Here is a 17509-nt window from a genome sequence, read left to right on the forward strand (position 1 = left end):
TAAGCAGTGAGGGTGCGGCTGCGAACAAAGCAGATGTGTTCCCCATCCCAGAAGAGCTTGCAGTCCAGCAGATGAGATAGATGTTAAATAATACCAGGAAGGGGAGGACAGAAGACACAGGGACGCAGAGCAAGGTCTGGCCCTGAGAGAGGGCTATTTACCCTGAAGTTGTAGGAATCAGCCAAATTAAGAGGGTGAGGAGGACTGCTGGGGCTGAGGGAAGAGTCTGAAGGTCAGAGAATGGCACAGTGGTGTGGACTGCCTTGCCAATATTCCCAGTTCAAATCCTACCTTAACACTTACTTTCCTTGTAACCGGGCATGTCACTTAACTTCTGTGACTCTATTTCCTTATCTTTAAACAGGGATAGTAACAGTACTATGCTATTTGTTGTCCTGATGAACAAGTTGCTGTGTGCCCAGCACATAGTTAGCAAATAAATGTTAGTTATTTTAACCAGGAAAGGAGGTGTTTTGAGTTATTCTCTAATCTAGAGTGCAGCGTGCAAGAAGTACAGATGGAGGGGAGGTAAGAGTACCCAAAGAGCTTGAATTAAGAGGGTCTGGGGCACCAGGAGGTCTTGTAAACATGTGAAGGACCTTCTTGGTCTGTAGAGAAGTGGGAAGTCATTGAGAGGATTTAAGCAGGAATGACACAATCATTTTATCTGAGCCAAGCTGGTGGCCATGGAGATAAACCAAAGTGTGTGGATTGGCAAGATATCTAGGAGGAAGAATTAACAACACTTGGTTATGCATTGAAAGTGTGAATGAGGAAGAGGGAAGAATGATGATTACCTGGACCAGAAAGAAGCCAGGGTACCTGTTGGGGCCAAGTAACAGGGGTAAGTTGAGGATAGCTGTGGATACATGTGAGTTGATAGGTTTGGTGGTGAGAGTTAAGGAGAAATGGAGGGTGGTAGAGGTCCGAGGAAGCATGATTTGAAATACAAGTTGCAGAGAATGGGAGAGAGCACTAACTAGGGAAACCAAGGCAGGGCAGAGGACGCTGGTGAATCTGGTGATGTTTAATTTTTAGTGGCACCAGACTGCCTAGGTGTGAGGTTTTCTCAGCAGTTTTCAGCAGCTCTCAGATGCAGAAGAGACATGAACAGTTCAAAGCTCTAAAATCAGGATAATCAGATGATGATGATAATGACCCTGTCTACCATTTATGAAGGCTTTCTAGGTGCCAGGTGCTTTTAAAAGAGCTTTAATACATTATTTCATTTAATTAGATGCAGGCATGTCTTGGAATTGCATGAAATGTACCAGACAGTGGCACATTAACTGACTAAACTCAAGTCAGCAAATAAAAACTTAGCTGTTCGGCATGTTATTTATATGATTCTCAAGTATAAATTGTATTTCTCTGGCCTCACAAATTTATGGTGAAAACTAGGGTCAAAATAACAGCAATGAAACAATGTCTCTTTGGCACTGTCTTTATTTACTACTCTGAAAAAGTCGTTTCCTCAAGTTCTATATAGATTTCCCAGGGCTGCTTTAACAGAGTACCACTCCTGAGTGGCTTAAAACAACAGAAATGTATGGTCTCAGTTCTGGAGGCTAGAAGTCCAAAATCAGGGTATTGGGAGAGCCATGCTCCCTCTGAAACCTGTAGGGGAGAATCCTTCCTGGACTCTTCCTCGCCTCTGGCGGCAGCTGTCAATCATTGGCATCCCTGGGCTTGCAGCTGCATCCCTCCACTCTCTGCTTCCATCATCCCTTGGAGTTCTCCTGGTGGGTCTGTGTCTTCACCTAGCGTTTTCCCTTTCTTCTAAGGACACCAGTCATATCAGATTAGAGTCCACCCAAAGGACCATATCTTAACTTGATTACACCTGCAGTGACCCTATTTCCGATAAGGTCACATTCTGAGTACTGGGGGCAGGACTCCAATGCAGTTTTCTAGGGGACACAATTCAACTCTCAACAAATTCCTTTCAAGTAGCTCTGAAAGTGCCCAGGGGTGCCCCTGGGTGGTCATGATCTTATACTCTGTTTCCACACATTTCCTCCTCTTCCATTTTGATTTGTTCCAGTGATGTCTCTCATGCTGCCACCAAGGTCAATATGCTTCTGCAAATACTTCCAAACCTGCAAAGAAGCACCGGAGGGACAATGCCCACTGAAGGTGCCAGTGTCTCCTTGATGCCACTGTAGCCTGGTGTTCTGTCCCGAGCCCCCTGTGATCCAGCCAAAGGTTGGTCTGCTGTGTCTATTCTGAGTCCTCACATGTCCCACATTGTAACCTGACCCCTAACTGTACCTCCCCTCACAGTTTGTAGACTACTCTACTATACACTTTGCTTTTGTCCACTTTTCTGCAGGTCCTGCTCCCTAAGCCCAGTGGGGCTGGAGGACAATCACAGTGACAGATGCAGTTTGGGACTTACTCATCCCTCTCACTGACATTGACCTTGAACCAGAGTCCTTGAGCCAAACTTGTGAGCCTTGCCTTTCTCTTTCCCTGGTCTGGTGGCTGTTATGGTGCACTTTGGTACAAATAAAACCTCTGCCAATGCAGACACGCCCAGAAATATAAACAAGAAGCATAGGGTGAGTGCAGTTTAGCTTCTCAAGCCAAAACTATGGCCTCCTAGGATATATATTTAAATTAATTTTCTACAAAAATTTATTCACAGCATGATGCTTATCATTGATAAGTGGTAGATTGGGCTGCCCCCTGGATCTGCTGCTCAAAGCCTGAATGATCATCTTCTGTCCTATGAGAAAGAGCTTTCCCCACGCACTTCCCATTTAGTTTGTACTTTCCTTCTCTTTCCAAGCCTATGGAATCCAGCAAGATGTTGGATTTCAGCCCTCAGCCCCTTCTGGCCAATCACAGCCTCTCACTACAGACAACACAACCATGCCCAGTAATATTCAGCTCTAGTGCATCTTGACTTCTCCTTTTTTCTAGGAGGCCCTATCATTACAGTAATTATAAATGTTTGCACCTAATCTTCACTCTAACAGTTTTCGCTTTCACCACAGTGAGAAAAGGATTGGCTGTAATCATATCTGTGTCTTTGATCCTAACCTGTCTCCAGGTGTGATACCTCTCTTCCCTACCAAAATGTCAATCTAAAGTTAGTTAATCATCAGTCAATCAATGAATACATATTTGTTAGGTGTTTTCTTGTGTGCCCTGCATTGGCAGAAAAGAGACAAAGGAAATGACCTTTTTGGTAACTCTTATTTTAAACACTTCAAACCCAGACGATGTAAAATCATTCATTCAAGAAGTGCTGAGCATCTACTATGTGCTGGGTACCATGACAGGCACTAGAGGATACAACAGAAGCAAAACTGACATACTCTCTGTCTTGCTAGAATCTACCATCTCTTGAGGGACCTGGATCTGAACAATCTTACAAGTAAATATATATTCACAAATTTTGAGGGGAAGAGGGAGGTATTTAGCTTATTTATCTATTTTTAGAGGAGGTACTGGGGATTGAACCCAGGACCTGGTGCATACTAAGCATGTGCTCTACCACTTGAGCTATATCCTCCCCTCCCATATTCACAAATTTTAATTAGAACTGTAAAGGAAACGTACATGATGCTATACCTAATAGGGAGAACCTAAATTAGGTTGGGTGTGGATGGGCGACAATACTTAAGCTGAAATTCAAAGGATGAGTGAGAAGGGAAGACACCATTTCATACAGAAGAATATCACATGGAAAGGCTCTGTGATAGAAAAGAGCATGGTGCCTCAGAGAAACTGAAGAAAGACTAGTGAAGCTGGAACACAGTGAATTAGGAGGAAAGTGAGACCAGATGAAGGGGAGGGAGGGCAAGGACAGATCCCACGTGGGAAGCATTGGAGGATTTTAAGCAAGAAAAAAGCATGATGGGATTTATGTTTTAAAAGTTTGCTCTGTTTGGTGGACAACAGAGTAGGGCCAGAAAGTGCAGACCAGGTAGCAAACAATTATTACGATTAAGGGGAGAGAATATAGGGAGTGGTGCTATGGAGACAGGAAGAAGTGAACAGATTCAAGAGATATTTTGGAGATAGAATCAACAAATTTCTTTTTAGGGGAGTATGAAAAGAAAGCATTAACCAATACAAATCACTGAATTATATAAATTCTAACCCAAATAATCTGGAAGTTAATCATCTGCTCAGCACTGGAGTCAACTGTGAGAATCTATCCTAGTGGCTTCAGGGGATATAACATAGAACAAGACCCAACCCTGTGTGCAGATAGAAAAATCGACTTTCATTGTAGTGCATGCTTTGCCTGGGGCTGTGTGGTCCATTTCAGGATTTCAGGAAGTGAACAAATGAAAGGGTTTTTTTTGTTTTGTTTTGTTTTTTTAAGGCTGTTGTCAGAAACGAGCTTTCAGATACACAGAGAGCAGGAACAGGAAATGATGAATGTTTTTCTTAACGCAGTAGGCAGTCTCCTGCTTGATGTCTCCTCCTCCAGTCTTTGCTTTTTCCTGGACATTCACTAGCGAGAGCCCATAGGAGTTATCTTTGAAATACACCTGCTCAAAGACATCCAAAGCTACACTCCCTGCCCACTGCCAGTCACACTGACAGTCAGCTTTCTGCAGACACACTGTATCTCCCCAGATCTAACTGATTCTTCTCATGGCCCTCTTTCGCCCTCCTTCCACCCAGATCCTGGCTCTCAGAAGACAGCTGGAAAGATGTGAGATGGAATGCACTGTAAGCTCATGGGAAGAACATGCTGGGCTTCCCTAACTGGTTTTTCTTAATATCAATCTGTCACGCAATGAAGAGGAACTCCTTCCCTCAGAGTCAAGACAAAACATCTCTTTGTTTTAACGGCCAAGTCAGAGGTTTGGGGTAGCTGGCGGAGGTGTCCTGGTGAAGAGGGGGATCTTGCCTCAGAGGCGGGTGGGTACCCCGATGCCAGGAACACTAACGAGTTACAGAAGAGGTATGCATTTCTGCTCCGCCTCTCACTTTCTCTAATCTCTCGGCTATGCTCACTAAAAAAGACAAAAGTAATACGCTCACATGTTAGTAGTCGTTTCTCCTGGGTGATGAGGTGGAGGGTCTTTATTTCTGATCTTTACATTTTTTCCGTGCTTTCTAAATTCTCTATGATTAGTGTATATTAATGTGGTAATTAAGAAAAAAAAATCTACAATTCAAATCAAACTTCCTTGAGGTTGAGAATTGTTTGATTGGAAGTACTGGCAACTGAACAGAATACCAAAAGGCTCTTCCTTACTCCAGTAGGACTTCTGGCACATATGGCAACAAGACCCCCTGATTCCTGAATCCTTCAGGCTTCTCACTTTTCTGTGTAGTCCATGTATCAAGTCTCACTTACATTCTCTTGCATTAGCTTAAGTTTTCAGCCGTCCCAAGTGTGGAGGAAAGAGCTTAGATTCTAATGATATGTTTTTATAACAGGAATGGATCTGCATGGACCTCAAAGTGGTCATGCTTATCACTCGTGGCAGGGGGAAGCATATATTAAAGATTCAATTTATATTACTATGTGGAGTCAACTGTGTTAAGTGCTGTTAAAAGTGAAACAGGTAGGAGTGGTTCCTGTCCCTAAGGAGCTAGCTGCACTTTGGGAAAAGTTATTTCTTTGACTTTAAAAATGTTAAGTGTTGGCAGAAAACAGCAATTCTTCTTTGATCAAGACATCTGTGAGACTCATAAAAGACAAAGCCATGTCAGAGTGAGCTACATCGTGGACCACAGCAGTTTTTATAGCCTGGATAAAGAGGAAGAAGCTCTTTTAAGAAATCAAAACGAATAATACAGAGTGCTAGCCCATAATTGTTTTGATTCATCGCCAAAATAAACATTTCTTATACTTCTTTATACTTTGCAGTGTTGTCTGTTTTGCTTTTTGGTCAGGGCTTAAGTACAGATAACAGAAAGTTATTGGTGCAATTTCAATCAAAATGGACTGAACACAGGGAAATAGGTGCTTATGAATATGCTGAAAGGGCTGGAGGAGTGGGCACCTGTCTGAGAAATCAGAAAGGCCCTAGAGGAACTCCTGGCTCCAGAAAGGTGTTCATTTCTCTTCTAGCTTGGTTACAATACCACCTTCATATCCTGTAACTCAAGGTCTGACTTAAAAAGTTCACCACTTCTAACACAGTCATATGAAATATTAGAGAAAAAGGAAAGGATGTGCAAAGGAAATTAGTTACTATATACATTGCAAAGCCAGGAAGAAAAGGGAGTAGCTAGTACAGACCTCATTTCTGCATCTGGCCTCAAGCCCATAGTTGGTATGTATAACTTTCTTCCACTCCCATCTCATGTTCTTTTTTTTTTTTTAATCTTCAGCCAGCATCTCAGCTTATCAAGCTACTTTACCCAATGGGGCGACATAAACTATCATTCTATATATATCATTCTGTATATGGGATCTGAACCATTGGGGAGCCTGCCTTTATTGGGCTGGTACATCTTAACTTTTACCACTGGACAGAGCAGCACAAAGGGATACCCTGAAGGTTACACTTGGTTTTAGACCCACCCCTCTCTATTTATTTCATTTGTAGTGAAAACCCTTGTTTCTCTTTGAAAATCAGGACCAACACTCCAGATATGCAGGAACCCCTTGATGATTTGACATCATGAAGAGCCCATGTTGGCCCAGTGGCTATCTCAGCTTCCCCTCTAGGGGAACCATTATTGAGTTTTCAGGTGGAAGCAATATTTCTCTGGGTTTCAAGCTTTTGACACCAGCAGAGAGCCAAGCAGTATGAGAAACAAATACAGAAACTTTGTGATTGGGTCTTTACATGTAATAATGAGAAGAGACAGTACCATTCCAGCCCATGGTTTCTGGACTCATGTTGTCTGCCTGGGAGAAGCAACATCATATATTGGCTACTGGTTAGAGCATTCTCTCATTCTATAGCAGAGCACGCCAACTACTCAGAGTGGTGTCTCCTAGCTGGTACCATACCTGAGTCTTCAATAGGTTCGGATACCATTCTGTAAGGGCATGTTCTTGTAGGTGATGGGATTCACGGAGAGACCAGTGAAATCCAGAGACATCTTTCTTTTCTCTCACTTCTTTCGTGGAAGCAATATTAAATGGGACACTGTGATGGTAAATAAAGATGTTCATAGACGGCATTGCTGGCAAAAACATAGCTGGCATAAAAGACAAATCCATACCTAGAATAATTACCTACTCTAGTGAGGATAAGTTACTTTCTCTCTCCCGCACTCCCACAACGGAAAGAGAGCAATATAATCAAACTTACACCAGGTGTTTGACTGGTCTACCCCCACCCCAAATATTAGACTCATCCCAAATTATATTAGGGACTCAGCATTGGTCCCTATCAGCAGTTGACAGATCAGCCTTGGTGAGGGAAAGTGATATTTTTGAGCCCCTGCCTCTCCTCCATCCCTGTTACTACAACTATTTGGTCCATGAGCCCATTAACCAAGCCCTATTCATAAAAATCATATGTATCTGATTATTGAGTACATCTTTGGCAACAGCTATAGGCAAAGTTCTCAATCCCTATGACCCATCCAGGGTGCATGGCTATAAACAGGAAAATCTGACTCCAGTTAACTTAAACAGAAATAGACTTTATTGGATGGATTTGGGTTGCTCACAGTATCAATGTGAAGGCTTGTAAACAAGTTGAAGAAAAAAGCAGAAGCCAAGAAAAGCTTACAGCCAAGAACAGAGCAGAGATCATGCCAGAGAAACAATCAGGTCAGGACCCTGCGTTTGAGAGCCCAGCTTTGGACACTTGCTGCCATTTTCACTGCTAGACTCTGACGTCTGCTGCAGCCTCCTAGAGCCTGCTCTGTCTGTTGCCATGTCTTTGAGCACTTCCACATGACACAAAATTCCTGGCAGGAGCATCTGATTGGCCAAATCTGGGCCACATACTTCCTGCCAAAGAGCTGGGGTAGGGATATATGCCCACTGTAGGCCTAGTGGGAGCTGGGGTCTCGCCTCCTATCAAGACCCAAGGGATGGGGGATCCCACCACCTAGGAAAGTAGCTCCCAAACCTGACATACCTTCTAAGCCTCAGTTTTCTCGTCCGTACAATGAAAATATCCTTCTTGGTTGTTATTCTTTCCTGTGGTATTTTAACCTAATATACATTTAATCCTTATCCTTGCTATGAGGATTGCATTTAATAATGCATGTGAAATACAACAAATCTTAGGTGCTGTTATTTTGTTTTCATTTGTACCTCAATGCCGTTATCTCCTTGTCCTAAGGCGTTTTCTGCAATTCCTAACCTTGGATCAACCCAACTATTCTTTCCTTCAATTCCTGCTCCTAGGCGGCTGAACTAACTGCTGGAAAAATCGACAAAATCGTTCCAGTTGATTCTATTACAAGTGAATAGTTTCCAAATTCAAGGGGCCCTCAGTGCTACTCACATACCTCTTGTCCTACTCTGCTCCCATTTTCCCAAACAGATGGATGAATTTTGTCTTCTTTAGAGACGATTCCTTCCCCTCCAGCCACAAACCTATGTATGTCTACCATAATTACTGTCTTTACTACTACCTCCATCTCCTAGTCTCAAATGATGTCACGTGCCTCCTCCTTCTAAAGGCTAATCCCTTGTCTGCACTCTTCTGCTTTCTCTGGGACCTTGCTTGGTTCTCATCCCCTGGATTTTCTGTATCTTTTAGTCCACTGGTTTCTTCCCTGTAGTTTGCAGTATCAAATGCTGCAAAGATACTTTTTTGTACTCATTGTACATTACTTGTTCTGGAATTATTTAAATAGAACACATTGATTTTTATAAATTTAATAAATGCAGTTTGTAAAAACTGAAATCAACATAGAAAAATATGAGTAAAAATCTCTGGAAATCTCTAACCCGGAGGTAACCATTCTGAACATTCTTCTTGAACCTGTCTCACTATTCAAACACATGAATGTTTTATGTCTGGTTTTACATTAAGAAAATTAATGTGCCCTTTTTTCCTGTATAATCACTTTTTCTTTCTACACTGAATTACCTCCATCAGAATATATACATTCTGTTATTTTACTGTGATTTCTGTCGTCTTAAAAAAAACCTCATTATCAAGTTCCAATTCAACTATTACCTTATTATGATGTTCCCCTTTATAGAAACATTTTCTGAAAGAATCATCAGTTTTTACTGTATTAGCTTCTTCTTATCCTAATCTCTTCTTGTCAGTCTCCTTTGTGGATTCCTCCTCGTGCTCCCAACCTGTAAGGATTGTCGTAGCCCACAGATCTGTCTTTAGACCTCTTCTCTTTTCTATATACACTCACTTCCTGGCCAATCTCATGGATTGCTTTACATACTATTTTTATTCTGTTGACTCACAAATTTATATCTTGATCCAGGGCCTCTCTGATGACCTCCAAACTCTAAATTGCCTATCGGGCATTTCTACCTGCATGTCTGACAGTCATAACACATCCCAGACTGAAATCTTAAGTTTCACCCTCTACCCCAAACCTGGTCCTTCTGCAATATCCCCAATCCCATTCTAATTACTCAGATAGAAGAACTTGGAGTCATCCTTGATGCCTCTCTTTTGCTCACACCCCGCATCTAATCCACCACTAAACCCTGTTGACTCTATCTTCAAAATATATTCAGTTTCCAACCACTGCTCATCACCTCCACTGCTCACCTCATGATCCAAACCACCATCATATTTCCCTTGGGTTATTACAATACTGTCTTTTCCAGTGGTCCTTTATTGTGGGTTGACTTGTCTCCCTTCAAAAAAGATGTGTTGAAATTCTAATTCCCAGTATATGTGAGTGTGCTCTTATTTGGAAATAGGGTCTTTGCAGATGTAAACAAGTTATGATGAGGTCTAACTCAATTAGGGTGAGCCCTACTCCAATATGACATTTGTCCTTATAAGAAGGAAAGACAGACGTGAGGAAGGAGGACAGCCCTGTGAAGAGTCAGGGACACACAGGGAGAACCTCATTTGGTGATGGAAGCAGAGACTGGAGTTACGCAGTTGCAAGCCCAATGAACACCAAGGACTGCCAGCCACAGTAGGAGCCAGAAGAAAGGCACAGAAGAGATTCACCACCTTTGAGTGTCTTTAAGAGAACATAAGCCTGCTGAAACTTTGATTTTGGACTTTTAGCCTCCAGGACTATGAGAGAATAATTTGTTTGAAGCCACCCAGTTTGTGGTAATTTGTTACAACAGCCATAGGAAACTAATTCGCCTTGTTTTTTCTTTCTCTTCTCTGAAGACTATTTTTCAGACAGCAAAAGAAAAAAAATATATGATTTATCTGATTGATAATGTCATTCAAAAACCTCCATTTCCTCAAAAAGTTAAACATAGAATTACCATATGATTCAGCAATTTCACTGCTAGATATATGCCCCAAAGAATTTAAACCATGGACTCAAGCAATACGTGTACAGCACTGTTCACCGTAGTCAAATGGTGGAAATAATCCAAATGTCCATTAACAGATGAACGGATAAACAAAATGTGGTGTATTTTGTTTACCACTAACAAATGGCATAAATGGCTAATGTTTACCACTAACAAATGGTAGCGATAGAATATTATTCAGACTCAAAAAGGAAGTGCTGATGCATGCTGCAACACGGATGAGCCTTGAAAAGATTATGTTAAGTGAAATAAGCAAACACAAAAGGACAGATATCGTGTAATTCCACATATATGAGGTACCTAGAGTAGGCAAATCCATTGAGACAGAAAGTGAAATAGATGTTTCCTGGGAGAGTAGGAGGGAGGAGGGAATGGGGAGTTATTATTTGAAGGGTATAGAGTTTCTGTTTGGGATTATGAAAAAGTTCTGGGAAATAGATAATGATGATGGTTGCACAACTTTGTGAATGTACTTAATGACACTGAATTATACACTTAAAATACGGTTAAAATGGAAAATTTTATGTTCTGTGTATTTTAATGAAATTTTTATTTTATTTTATTTTTTAATGCTCTTTTTACTTCCCATCTATTATTCTTTCTTATTTTTTAGTTTAGTTTTTAAAAATTTTTTTGGGGGGAGGTAATTAGGTTTATTTATTTACTAATTTTTTTAAATGGAGGTACTGGGGATTGAACCCAGGACCTCACACATGGAAAGCATGTGCTCTATCACTGAGCTATACCCTCCCCACTACCACAATTTTTAGATATGTCTTGGGGAAAAAAAGTGGTAATTACTGCATGAAAAACAAAAGAAAAGAAAACAAACAAACAAAAAACAACCAAAATAAAAGAAAGAAAAAACTCTCCAAAGGCCTCAATCATTCACAGCCCAAGTCTTTACCTTGGCCCAGTGCCTTTACAAGGCCTTACACAATTTGACTCCCAACTACCTAGCTGACCTCATCTTTCTCCCTGAAACACACTAACTGCAATGGCATCCTTGCTGTTTCTCAGCACATTTTAGCCTCAGGGCCTTTGCACTTGATTCCTCTGCTTTGAATCTTACCCCTCCTTTCAACTCCCATCTTCAACCCATAGCTATGTAGCTCTCATCTTCCCTCCCTTCAGAGCTCTGATTAAAAGTCACTTTATCAGTAAGGGAAAGTAAGACCTTTCCCGACTCCCCTATATAAAATTATAAAGGGATTTTTCTATCCCTTACGCTCCTTGATCTTTATCCCTGCACTTCTCTCTATCTAATGCGCTGCCTACTTGTTTATTGTCTGTGTCTCCCATTTGACAGCAAGCTCCATAAGCTCTGTTGTTTCATTCACAGTTCTGTCTAGAAGAGTGCCTAGAACAGTGCCTGGTACGTAGTAGCTGCTCAATGTATCTTTGCTGAGTGAATGAATGAGTATTATAAACACTCTTTTGTAACTTGCAAAATACCTTCCTCAGTCTTAAAAAAAAAAAACAGCAAAACTCAAGGTGTACTTAATCAAAGTGGTGTTGAAATAAAGGTATTTCTAGAAATAATTGAATTGAATCATTTGAAACTTCACTTATAAATTCTTTATGTTAGTTTTTTTCAGTGGAGGAGGGAGGGATGTTTAGTGCCCTGGTGCCATTATTTCAAATGTTTTCAGAGTGTGAAAACTTTTGAAAAATGACATGGATTCTTTCTCCAGAAAAATATTCAAATAACACACAAAGTTTTGCATGTAATTTTATGGAGGCCATGAACCATCTGAAGCCCATCTATTGAACCCCTTTTAGGTCTGTAAGTCTATCATATTTTAAAGCTGGGCTGGGCCTCATATAATTCAGAGCCTGGGCTGTACTGAGAACATCATCTTTACTCCTGTGATGATTATTCAGCTTCAATGGAAAGTGTAGCTTAAGATTTGATCTCTCTGCAGGTCAGTGTCTCACCTTTCAGCATGATCACCAGTCTCATTTGCTCAAGCAACAGTTTGACTTTATATTTATCACACATAATTCTAAGTTTTAGAAGAGTTACTTTGTGGTAAGTATACCTGTTCCCAAACTTAGAATTACATGTGATAAATATAAAGTGTTCAGACTCAGCACTTATGAATTTCTAGATAAACTGCTGAGTATACTGTTAAATTCTCACTCCTGGTTCTACAACATGCACACAGAATAAAGACAGTTTAGGATCCACAAAAAACAAATGCTGTTCACTGCTCAGCCTTCTGCAGCCCTTCGTGCTATTGAAGCCACTTTCTCTGAAGTTACCAATGACTCTAATTGCTAAATCCAGTAGCCTAGAAGTCATCCTACTGAACCTGTCTGTAACACCTGACAGTGTTAATCCCCACCTCCTTTATGAAGCTTTCATCTTTTTATGGCTTCCCTGACACTACTCGCTCCTGATTGTCTTGCTGCCCATTCTGTCCACACCCCAACCTCCTTCCTTGTCCCATTTTTTAAAAATCAGGCTCACACTATGATGACCCTGTGGACCCCTTTCCATTTCAGTGTATCCTCTCTCTCTGGGCTGACTTATCAGGACTCAGTTATCCCCTAAATGTGAATGTCCCCGGTCTTCAGTCTTACCTTCTTTTTCCAGAGCTCTTGATCTGTATTTCCAATCAGAGTACTGCATATCTGATAGATTCTATTTAACACATCCAACAATGCCATAAACCTGCCTTCCACTTTCACTCCTTATCTCAGTTCATGGCAGCATTATCTATCCAGCCACCAGGGTTAGAATTACACATCACTCCTCCTTCTGTTCATCACTATGACTGGTGTGGGTTGTTGCATCAATAGTCAGCATAACACAGTGGTCAAGAGTGGTCTGGAGCTGGATTGCCAGGGTATAAACCCAGCTCTACCACTTACTAGGTGGGTGAGCTTGAGCAAGATTCTTAACTGTTCTGTCTCAGTTTACTCATCTCTAAAATAAGGATAATGATAGTAGCTATCGCCTGGGGTCCTTGTGAGGATTAAATAAGTTTGAATTTGTAAAGCACTTAGTGTCTGGCACAGAGTAAGTGCTACACAGGTGCTTGTTATTAAATTGGTCTCTGGTCTGTCCCTGCTCTAGTCCATCCTTCACTCTGCTAACAGAGGCTTTTGAGGGGCTGTCAATTACTGAGTGGTCAACCAGAGGCCAGTCATTGTGCTAAGGGCTTTATGTGCAGAATCTCATTTAATCCTCATAACAACCTGTTAGGGAAGTGTTATCCCCATTTGGGAGATGAGGAAACTGAGGCATTAAGAGCTAACACACTTTGCCCAAAGTCACACAGATTATAAATGCCAGAATTGGGATTTAAATTCAGGTCTGTCTACTCCCAGAGCCAATGTTCAAAACTAGGAAGCTATACTATACTGTTTTCCCAAGCCAGAGTTAGTCACTCACTGCATGGACTTCTCCAAAGATCCTGCAATGCCATGATTTATTCCTTCACAGTCTCGATGCAGCTTAACTTTACTTTCTGCAGCTTCCCTCCGTGTAGATGCCTTTCCCTCCTTCCCTTTCCTTCCTTCTACCTTTCCTTTGTTACTTCAACATTTATTGAATGCTTGAATGCCAGGCACCAGGTTATATTAGAGAAAATGAAAGAAAAGAGCGATTTGTCTTCAAGGAGCTCGCAGTCTGATACAATTATTGACCATACAGTGAGAGTGAGGCAGGAGGGGTGTGAGAGCTAGGATGGGGGAGGGCAGGAGGTGGGTGGGAAGAGTTTCTTTGAGACATTTAGCTTTCTTAAAGGATAACCTGGTCAGATAACCTCTTGTCATTCTCTAACAATCCTGGCTTCTCTTTGCTTTTTGTCTTTGAGATCTTTGGGGGTGTCTTTCTCCCTGTCAGATTGTTGTTATAAGACTATATTTCAAAGTCACTTTCTCTGGGGTGCCATCCTTCCTTCCTAGTCAGTTAAATGTTGGTTTCCTTGTAGATACCTCAATTACAGTGTATATCACACTGTAGTCTAGATATTGGTCTATCTGTCTGTCTCTCTAACTGGATTTTGATGTCCTCCAAGGAAAAGACAGAGTCTTATTTATTTCTGAACTCTCTTTCATTCCCAAAGTGGCATGGCTAGCACATCATAGTAGCTTATCACTATAAAAATCAAAATAAAGTTTTGATAAACAGAGTTATTTGCCTATTTACAAAAGACTGCATAAGAGTTACTTCTGATTCAGAGTAAAACCATTCAGATTACCATTCTTAGTGCCTTAGCACAGTGCTCTGCAGAAAGTATTTGATGGTTCTGTCAGTGTACTCTCTTAAGTAATGCTAGGAATAGGAAACTTAATGTGACATCTACTTTTGTAGATAAATTAAGATTTTCATGTCCAACTGAATGTCAGGGCTGTGGATCAGGCATGAGAAAAATTAAGAATTGTTGGTTATAGAGCCAGTCTTGAGGATTTCCTTTCCTCCCTGGATTGGGCCATGTTTCCAGAATCTTGTACACAGTTAAGGCACAAAGGTGTGTTGCTGTTGGAGCAGGATGCCACGGTCTACGGGTGTTGCTGCCAAAAGTCTACCATTCTAGTCCATATCTGGCTAAAGGCCAGTAATCTCTTTTTCAGCTGCTCTTGGTTCTGCCTTCCTCGGCACCCCAGGCAGCCATTTCCTCTCTGTGGTTGTGCCGCCTTGCTGGGAGCATAGCTCTCTCTTTGTCTGTCTTTTTCTTCTGGCAACATTTACCTCCAGTAGAGGGGAAGCGTTATGGTTATGGTGGGCTGCCGGTAGGTATGGTGCTGAGTGGAGAGGAGTCCTTCTTCTTCTTTTTTTGACCCTGATTACCCTTTTACCAGAGGCTGAAGCTTTCCTACAACAAAAATCAGAAAGACTCATAGCCTATGCCTGTTTTCCATTATGCATCACCACTCTCCTGAGGACATAACTGCAGAATCCCTACTGGAAGGAATTAAGAGGAAGGGGAATGGGGAAAAAAAACATGGAGGAAAAAGAAAAAGCCAACAGCAGATGTTGATATTTCAGAATACTCTCCTGGTCATAGTAGTCCCTTAGTCTCTGGGTCTCATCAAAATTTTTAAAATTACAGGACAAAGTACTGTACATGTAAGGGGTTTAGAACAGTGTTTGTTACACAGACAGTGAGTGCTTAACAAATGGTACCTATTATTATCCAGGGCTCCTCCACTCAGGGAAGGACCCTGGTTTCCATCCCATGTCAGTCCCTCCAGGACAATCACTCTCACACTCAAAGTATTGGCAAGCTGTGTGAGTGATGTATTCTCCATGCCCACACCCCCGAGACAGTCAGCTTGGATGCTGGACCCATTTCTGGTCTCCTTGGGGTGGAGTTCCTACCATATCTCTAGAGGATTCTCTTTCCTCCCATCACTGGTTTCCTTCTCAACCCTACTCCTAATCCCCAGGAAGCTCAGTCACATGTCCAGTCGATTTGGGTCAAGGACCCAAATCCTCAGTCCTGGTTTGGGTCCAGGTGTTGTTGTGGCCTTTTTGGTAGCCCTAGGACTAGATAATTACATTGAAATTCAGAAGCTGCACGCAATATTTGGCACTGACATCTTCTTTAATTAAATTCAACAAGCATTTATTGAGTACCTAGAGCGTGTAAAACACGGTTACTTTAAATACATTTGGTCCTTAACTTTTTAGTCTGTTTTAGTTACTCAATTTGGATTAATGTTGATCCATCCTTAACGATTTTATGAAGAATAAATATTAAAATGGAAAAATATTTGTACAAATCTTTGCAAATATAAACGTCTTGTTTGGATTATTGTTGCTCCAGTATTAATATTAATTGCAGTAACAACACTGCCGCTTTCCAGGCAGGCGATAGAGAGCAGCTGTAAGGCCATCAAGACCCAGACGGAAGCGGTCAGGGGAGGTGGCTCCAGCACGTCCGGCCCAGAAGGGGCGGAGCCTTAGGGAATATGCCGAAATCCCGCCCCTCACTCCGCCCTTTTCGTCCGTGCGGCGTAGGCGGTTACCATGGCGATGACGTATGGAGGGCGGGGCGGGGCGGGGCTATGGAGAGGAGGAGGAAGATGGCGGGAGGGTGGCTCTGAGGAGACCTCGGCGGCGGCGGAGGAGGAGAGAAGCGCAGCGCCGCGCCGCGCCGGGGCCCATGTGGGGAGGAGTCGGATTCGCTGTTGCCGCCGCCGCCGCCGCCGCCGCCTGTAACTGCTGGACCCGAGTGGGAGTGAGAGGGAAACGGCAGGATGAAGTTCGCCGAACACCTCTCCGCGCACATCACTCCCGAGTGGAGGAAGCAATACATCCAGTATGAGGTACCGGCGGCGGCCGGGGAGTGGGAGGGCTCGGAGGGGCCACCATCTCGCCAGTCCCGACCTCCACCACCGCCTTCCTCTCCCGCTGCCTCCCCGCGCCCGGGCGGACTTTGACCCGGTGCGGCGGGGAGCCACTGCGGCATCCCCGCCGCGGCCGGCCCCCTCCGGGCCCCGCTGACCTTCCCCTCCCCCGCAGCCCCGCTGCCGCTGGGGTAACGGATATGCAGGCGGCGGGCCGGGAGGGACTGCACAGCCGGCCGGGGATGGGGAATGGTGGTGGGAGGGCGAGCCGCAGGTGGGGGAGTCGGGGAACGAGGGCAGCCCGGGGTCGCGGCGGTTCCGCGCTAATCCCCTCCTCCAGCTCAGCCGGACCTCTCATCCCCACCCCGGGCAGGCGCCCCCTCGCCAAGGTTAGGTCTTGTTTCTCTGCTCACCTCTCACCAAGGAATCCTTCTTTTCGAGATAAGCCCCTTCAGTGATTTCCTTCATTCCCCGGAGCCCTTCGGCTTGTCCCACTTGCTCACTGTTGACAAAGGCTTTGTACACTTGCAGTGGTTACAGTGTATTGTAATCAACTATTTTGTTTTGATAATAAGACAGTGACTCCTCTTTTCACTGATTGCATGAAGTACATAAAGTAATCACATTTTTGGTTTTGGCTCTTCTGTTGTTTTGGAACGGAGTGAAGGAGGAAGAGGAAGGAGAAAAGAGAAGAGAATTATTAAAAATTTCAGGTTTTCTTTCTAAAAATTTTTGTTAGGGAGAAAAGTACTACATTGTCAACAACGTACTTTTAAAACATACCCGTGTATTACAGAAATCATGGCCCTCCTCGCTCTTAATTTCTGTAATAAC

The 17509-nt window shown here is 42.8% G+C and overlaps 1 protein-coding gene, 1 long non-coding RNA gene and 1 other non-coding gene across 3 annotated transcripts in view; 2 read left to right on the forward strand and 1 right to left on the reverse strand.

The window, feature by feature from the left end:
- The window catches only part of LOC116148067 (uncharacterized), a 31144-nt gene extending 25310 nt beyond the window's left edge, over nucleotides 1-5834 (forward strand). The window contains exons 3-5 of the long non-coding RNA XR_004131519.2: nucleotides 2045-2205; nucleotides 2333-2449; nucleotides 4645-5834. This is a non-coding gene — a long non-coding RNA (uncharacterized LOC116148067). The remainder of the gene's footprint in view (nucleotides 1-2044; nucleotides 2206-2332; nucleotides 2450-4644) is intronic.
- A 5216-nt stretch (nucleotides 5835-11050) lies between these two features.
- On the reverse strand, nucleotides 11051-11123 carry TRNAG-UCC (transfer RNA glycine (anticodon UCC)). The gene has a single exon. It is a non-coding gene; the product is annotated as a tRNA-Gly (tRNA).
- Nucleotides 11124-16390: 5267 nt separating this feature from the next.
- The window catches only part of XPR1 (xenotropic and polytropic retrovirus receptor 1), a 164248-nt gene continuing 163129 nt past the window's right edge, over nucleotides 16391-17509 (forward strand). The window contains exon 1 of the mRNA XM_031435657.2: nucleotides 16391-16654. Coding sequence (XP_031291517.1) covers nucleotides 16586-16654 — 69 coding nt within the window. The 5' untranslated portion in view covers nucleotides 16391-16585. The remainder of the gene's footprint in view (nucleotides 16655-17509) is intronic.

This window comes from Camelus dromedarius, chromosome 23, assembly GCF_036321535.1.
Source record: "Camelus dromedarius isolate mCamDro1 chromosome 23, mCamDro1.pat, whole genome shotgun sequence".
Lineage (NCBI taxonomy): Eukaryota > Metazoa > Chordata > Mammalia > Artiodactyla > Camelidae > Camelus > Camelus dromedarius.